General features: G+C 37.8%; 2 protein-coding genes across 2 annotated transcripts in view; both read left to right on the forward strand.

Annotated features, from left to right (window-relative positions):
• Positions 1–991: 991 nt before the first annotated feature.
• LOC107667244 (immediate early response 3-interacting protein 1) lies at positions 992–3,639 on the forward strand. The gene is made up of 3 exons (XM_016458866.1): positions 992–1,171; positions 2,419–2,520; positions 2,900–3,639. Exons 1-3 carry the CDS (start codon positions 1,081–1,083, stop codon positions 2,953–2,955), a joined length of 249 nt encoding a protein of 82 aa, XP_016314352.1. The 5' UTR covers positions 992–1,080; the 3' UTR covers positions 2,956–3,639.
• Positions 3,640–6,520: 2,881 nt separating this feature from the next.
• The window catches only part of LOC107667250 (haloacid dehalogenase-like hydrolase domain containing 2), a 4,266-nt gene continuing 3,921 nt past the window's right edge, over positions 6,521–6,865 (forward strand). The window contains exon 1 of the mRNA XM_016458867.1: positions 6,521–6,697. Coding sequence (XP_016314353.1) covers positions 6,597–6,697 — 101 coding nt within the window. The 5' untranslated portion in view covers positions 6,521–6,596. The remainder of the gene's footprint in view (positions 6,698–6,865) is intronic.

The following is a 6,865-nucleotide window of genomic DNA, read 5'->3' on the forward strand; positions in this document are numbered from 1 at the left end:
ACGCACTCACTCACACTCACTCACACACACACACGCACGCACGCACGCACGCACGCGCACGCACTCACTCACACTCACTCACACACACACACGCACGCACGCACGCACGCACGCGCACGCACTCACTCACACTCACTCACACACACACACGCACGCACGCACGCACGCACGCGCACGCACTCACTCACACTCACTCACACACACACACGCACGCACGCACGCACGCACGCGCACGCACTCACTCACACTCACTCACACACACACACGCACGCACGCACGCACGCACGCGCACGCACTCACTCACACTCACTCACACACACACACGCACGCACGCACGCACGCACGCGCACGCACTCACTCACACTCACTCACACACACACACGCACGCACGCACGCACGCACGCGCACGCACTCACTCACACTCACTCACACACACACACGCACGCACGCACGCACGCACGCGCACGCACTCACTCACACTCACTCACACACACACACGCACGCACGCACGCACGCACGCGCACGCACTCACTCACACTCACTCACACACACACACGCACGCACGCACGCACGCACGCGCACGCACTCACTCACACTCACTCACACACACACACGCACGCACGCACGCACGCACGCGCACGCACTCACTCACACTCACTCACACACACACACGCACGCACGCACGCACGCACGCGCACGCACTCACTCACACTCACTCACACACACACACGCACGCACGCACGCACGCACGCACGCACGCACGCACGCACACTCACGCACACACACACACACACTCTCACTCACACACACACACACACACACACGCACATCTACAATGTCTCGGAAAATTATGTACGAGTACATATACAATGAATATATTCATTCATTTGTTTGGTGGGTACAGTACATGGCTCAATTCGATCTATAATACTATTTCTACTATTTAATAGTTAAACTAGTGTAGTTAGAGTAGTATTTTGCTTCTTTGACTTTTGTCAATCTAAGCCTCTCGCGGCGCGTCTGTGACGTAATTCCGCGCGACGCAAGCTCTTTCACGTCCGCACGCACAGTAGTGCCAACATGGCGTTTACGCTGTACGCACTGATCCAGACAGCGATATTATTCACTAATGCCATCGCAGTTCTGCACGAAGAGAGGTTTCTCAGTAAAAGTAAGTCCTTAGGATTGTGTTTTATTCTGAAGTATGGCGATAGGTTTGTTATGTCGCGTAAGTATGTGCGTGTATTTCCATCGGGATTGCTAGCCTAGGTCTGACGTCTCCTAAATGAACAGGAAACTAGAGAAATATGAAAATGGTAAATATTAACATAAGCGATTATAACATGTTTTGTTTTTAAAATGTCCATGGTGGGTTTTGACATGGCCTGAAAGGACTATTAGTAGTTATTAATAGAAATCAGAATTGCTGCTTGTTTGCTGTTGTTTTACCAGTCTATTATATATCACTTCACCAATATCATATACTGTAAATGTGATTACATATGAATCAGTATATTTGAAATAAAAGCGAAGTTTTTGAAAGGGTTTGCAGAGCTGCTATTTAGAATAAAGAGAGTTCATTTTTGACATTTTTGATCACTACACAATTTCCATACTTCCACATTGGTGTTATTTAATAGCATCAATCACTAGTATTACTGTTTAAAAATATTAATGATTACAGTGGGTCTAAACTTTTCATTTCATTTGTAATAAAATAACACGAAAGGAATATACATACAAACAGGTATGTGAAAGAAATCTGTAGGAACAATACTATCGTATACAAAATGTGTTATTCCTATTATTTATAAATTTAAGAAATTTTACAGTAAAGGAAAATTCAACAAGGAAGTCTTCATATCTAGAGAAAGATTTGAGAAATTTGTTATTGTGTGGGAATAAAAAAACTGTGCATAACAGCAGCATGGCTGTCTTTATTATCTTTCATCAAAAAATAAAATAAATCAGATTTTTATAAATAACTTAAATTCTCCCAAAGGGAATACATCTGATGGTACTGTAAATAAATAAATAAATAAATAAATAAAATAACATGAATAAGCAAAGCTCTCTTGCTCAGTCTTAAAAAATACAGATCAACTGGGAATATCAGCAAAAGTAGCATTTTGCAAGCTAGTTAGGATAGACATTATGCATATTCTTTAACTGTATCTCTGATATTTTGTTAGAGATGGAACATTTTTCAGGGATTAACCACACTCTTTTTCCAGTGAATAGTCACAAAAACAAAAATGTTTCCAGTAAAATGTACGTGTAGGGATGTGTACACGATATAATCCTTCAGTCCTTGATGATAAAGATATGCATCCTAATAATATGCAAGCATATAGTCATTATAGCATGATGCATATCATGGCAGAGGGCTGTGTGACTAACAAACACGTAATTTTCCAGTCGGCTGGGGAGCAGAGCAGGGTATTGGAGGATTTGGAGATGAACCCGGCATTAAAGCACAACTTCTGAACCTTATTCGCTCCGTCAGGACTGTCATGAGAGGTTTGTACTTCTGTACAGTGTTAATACTGATGTCTACTAATTCCTCCGTTTACTTACTCCAAGAATCATTCATAGAGCTACTAACATACCTGTGGCCTGTAGCACGAAGCCGGTTTCAGCACGAACCCAGCTAAGTTCGGGTTTAGTTTGAGAGTTTTCAGGCTCAAGAAGATGGGTTGGTTTTGAGCGGGTTTCGTCAACTCGAAACTTACTCTGCAATTCTATCTCGCTTCGTGCTACAGGCCACTGTAATGGGTTTTAGATTTGCATTGATCTTTATCACGTTCTGGGGAAAAATAGCTCCATATATTGTTCCTATGTCTTCATGTAATATCAGAAATGGTTCTATATGAACATGTTTTCTGTCCTCCTCCCACAGTACCTCTGATAGCAGTAAATTCAGTGGGTATCGTCTTATTATTACTGTTTGGATGAAGATGGGTTGCGGTGGATCAGGATCTAATGAGGAACACAGGGAATGTGGCAAAGGACAATGGACTGTTTTCTATCTGTGGTTCTATATGTTGCTCTCAATGTCTGAAAATTGTACCCTTAATGATTTAGCTGTAAGTACTCTGGGAGTTTTATATGAAACAAATACCAGTAAATGTTTTTTTCTTGTCCAGTTTTGTAACATTACAGAAGCTCCTGCGTCTGTGCTTGTTGTTTTTGTCACATCCAAGGTCCAGTAAAGCGTCGCTTCCTCAGGCATTCATTCATGTGTTTCTTAGAGCGACAATGAAATCAGTCAGACAGGTCTGCCAAAGCCATACTGCTGTCTTACGGTTTGATTCTGGCACCTGAAATATAGTTTCATTCCTTTTCTTTCTTTTTTAAATAAATGTTAAGTTCCCCAAAGCTAATCGTATGGTGTTTCCATTTCAAAGACAGCTTGGAAAGTAAAAGTTGGGTTTAATATATTTAAAGACATATGGGTAAAGTCTGAATTTTTTAATAAAGATGTGGTTAATGTAGTGTTGTTATGATATCATGCTTTAATATGCAACACATTTGGTTTAAAGGGTTTGAAAAGTTTGACCAGAGTAGCTTCTACCCTTATGAGCCAGTCATTTCATATTTCAGGTTTTAATAAAGTTGTTTTGTCTTTTCATCTGTTAATGTATGTTGGAGATTGCCATTTTTTTGTTTTGTAATACGTGCTTTGTAAACACTAGGGATGCACGATATTGGATTTTTGCCGATATGCCGATAATTTTCAACAAATTTTGGGCGATAGCCGATGCTGATATATAATTATTTTGAATTTGGGTTAGTTTTTAAGAAGAACTTATTTGTTAGAATTAAATAAACAATAATAAAGTTCTTTTATAATGACAGTACATTGAAGATTTGAAAATAACTATAAATAAACTATATATTAATCACTGCATTTTTTTCTTTCAGAAAGATGCAGTGGTAACCTTAACATTTTATTTTATGATTTAACATTTGTAAATGGTCTAAAGCAAAAGAGTTGTAAAAATTCTGAAAATCTTTTAGAGCTCATAATTTGTTCAAAAAAATAGCATATTGCACATTAAGTAATACATCAGTATATATGAAATTATTTAGTTTAAGTGTTTGTGATTTTTTTTTTTGTTCATGTAAGCTATAGCTTCTGACCTTTAAATCAAAACATACTTAATATTTTATGGCATCAATTACTGCTTTATTTAATCAGAAACACCGTCTAAATATTATTTGTGTATTTTACTTTCATTTTGTTAGAAGTAGGCCAACAGCGCCCCCTACGGAATTAAAACTATTAGGACCCGGGGGAGGCTGCCGCTGCTGCCGCTGCACGTGCTATTACTGTTTACTCTATCATACACCTACCACTTCATTCTGTAGTGCATTCTCAGTTTAAATGCAGCATCAAAACAGTGAATCCAATCACCATTCAGGCAAAACTTTGCATCAGGAATGAGCCATAATGCTGAGCTGATCTAATCTCTAGCACACCCTGAGCACATGTGAGTTAATGTATTCCTCTTATCGGCAAGACATATCGGCATACGGTTTCATATCGGGCCGATGCCGATATTTACATTTAAAGCCATTATCGGCCGATATTGGTCCGATAACATTGTGCATCCCTACTTTACACCTCTTAATTATTTTTCCACCCAAGATCAGTCAGCATTTATTGAGTCAGATGGTTAAATGTTATTTTTGAGGAGGTCAGTTCAGAGTTTGACATATGTTCGGCTGAGTGATTAGAAGCATATGGAGTCCATTAACAACACTAGATTACTCCATCACTATTACACTACCTTTTATTAACAGCAGCCCAGACCAGCAGACTACAACCATATGTTCGGAGCGGCGATTAAAGCCTAACCCTTTTATAATCTATGCTTAATGGTTATTACCGAAGATGATGTGTCTTTATATTTCTCCAATCCCAGGATTTATATCATGGCAGAGAATAATATTTTTGGCAATAAAATTATGCTCCTCATTACCCCCAAAAATGGAGATCTGACAGGATGTTAAAGGCGTAAATTAATACATATTCTTACATTTAAATCAATGCATATACTAGGATTTATTCTATTTTTTATATTTTATCCATTAATAAATAAATGATTATATATATATATATATATATATATATATATTATCATTTATTTTTGTGCACTAATCATGAACATTGGGTGAATGTAAATAGTAAACCAACAACCAAACAAAAAAATCTAATATTGGTAAAAGAGATATGAATCGATGTTCTAAATGCTATTTAATCTGCTATTAAAATATCCAACATATGTTTCTCATTCATTGAGTGACTAATCTGTCATATACAACCCTCTTAAATGATTATAAACTGCCAGGGTCGAGAAAAGCCAGTATGCTCTTAGACAAAAATAAATGGAATACATCTACACATAATATATTAAAAGAGAATAAAAAAAAAAAACTAAAACAAATGGAACACAACTTAAGTAGTTGCACGTGCTTTTTCGACAGGCATTTCTCAGGACTGCTAAGTGTAAGACTCCGCCAGAGAAGGACCCTAGCAGGAAGTAAGTGTAGTTCATAGAAATGTGTACAATAACTTCTATTGGTCAACTGTGTTTTATGCTTTAACAGTCATCGGTTCATCCTTTTTTATTAGTTTAAAATACAATACGCAAATCGTTTGGAAACGACTGAGCATGTTCTGTTTTTGTAGTCTGTACATCGGGTTGTCATGTTATTAAAAAACTAAACGCTATCTACCGGCACAGTCCTCAAACACATTACTCTATTTACACGATCTTTTAGTTCGTTGTATTATTGAACGATTTAAAGCAAGCTGCTTTACCTTTTCTAAAGCTCTTGTTGTTTGGCAGCTCGTTTTAAATAAATGTAGGGTTTCCAAATCCTTAAAATGATGTCAAACACAGATGATGAGATGAAATGTTGTTTTAGAAGACAGTCATTGTGTTTAATCCAAGGTTCATGTGAATAAGAGCATTAATTGCACACGCGGAACTGACAATATGATCCCCAAAAACCTAAATCGTCAGTCATGTTTATCTGCTCTTTTTTGCCATTCAGCCCAGACAAAGCCAAATATTAATATTAATTTTCTATCTATCTATCTAATGCACTAGCTTTTATCTATCTATCTATCTATCTATCTATCTATCTATCTATCTATCTATCGAATGCACTAGCCTAATTAATAAATAATAAGAAGCTGAGTGAAGTGTATTTCATATTATTCTGTGTGTGTGTGAGTTTCAGTGATGGTGTCTCGTCGCGCTTTGAAAGCGGTTCTCATTGATCTGAGTGGGACTCTTCATATCGAGGATGCTGCAGTTCCTGGGGCGCAGGAGGCGTTAGCCCGGTCAGTTTGTTGAAATATCGGCATATATATATAAAAAAAAACAAAATAATATATATATAAATATATATATATATATACATACATACACACACACACACACGACTAGCTTTTATCTATCTATCTATCTAGCTATCTATCTATCTATCTATCTATCTATCGAATGCACTAGCCTAATTAATAAATAATAAGAAGCTGAGTGAAGTGTATTTCATATTATTCTGTGTGTGTGTGAGTTTCAGTGATGGTGTCTCGTCGCGCTTTGAAAGCGGTTCTCATTGATCTGAGTGGGACTCTTCATATCGAGGATGCTGCAGTTCCTGGGGCGCAGGAGGCGTTAGCCCGGTCAGTTTGTTGAAATATCGGCATATATATATAAAAAAAAACAAAATAATATATATATAAATATATATATATATATACATACATACACACACACACACACAGTGGGTACAGAAAGTATTCAGACCCCCTTCAATTTTTCACTCTTTGTTATATTGCAGCCATTTGCTA

This window comes from Sinocyclocheilus anshuiensis, unplaced genomic scaffold (assembly GCF_001515605.1).
Source record: "Sinocyclocheilus anshuiensis isolate Anshui unplaced genomic scaffold, SAMN03320099.WGS_v1.1 scaffold952, whole genome shotgun sequence".
In the NCBI taxonomy this organism is placed as follows: Eukaryota; Metazoa; Chordata; class Actinopteri; order Cypriniformes; family Cyprinidae; genus Sinocyclocheilus; species Sinocyclocheilus anshuiensis.

Excerpts from the sequence above, each read along its gene's own strand:
- LOC107667244 (XM_016458866.1), top strand. The coding sequence starts at position 1,081 with ATGGCGTTTACGCTGTACGCACTGATCCAGACAGCGATATTATTCACT. Across the intron at positions 1,172-2,418 it reads AGAGAGGTTTCTCAGTAAAA|TCGGCTGGGGAGCAGAGCAG; the intron begins GTAAGTCCTTAG and ends GTAATTTTCCAG. Across the intron at positions 2,521-2,899 it reads CGTCAGGACTGTCATGAGAG|TACCTCTGATAGCAGTAAAT; the intron begins GTTTGTACTTCT and ends CTCCTCCCACAG.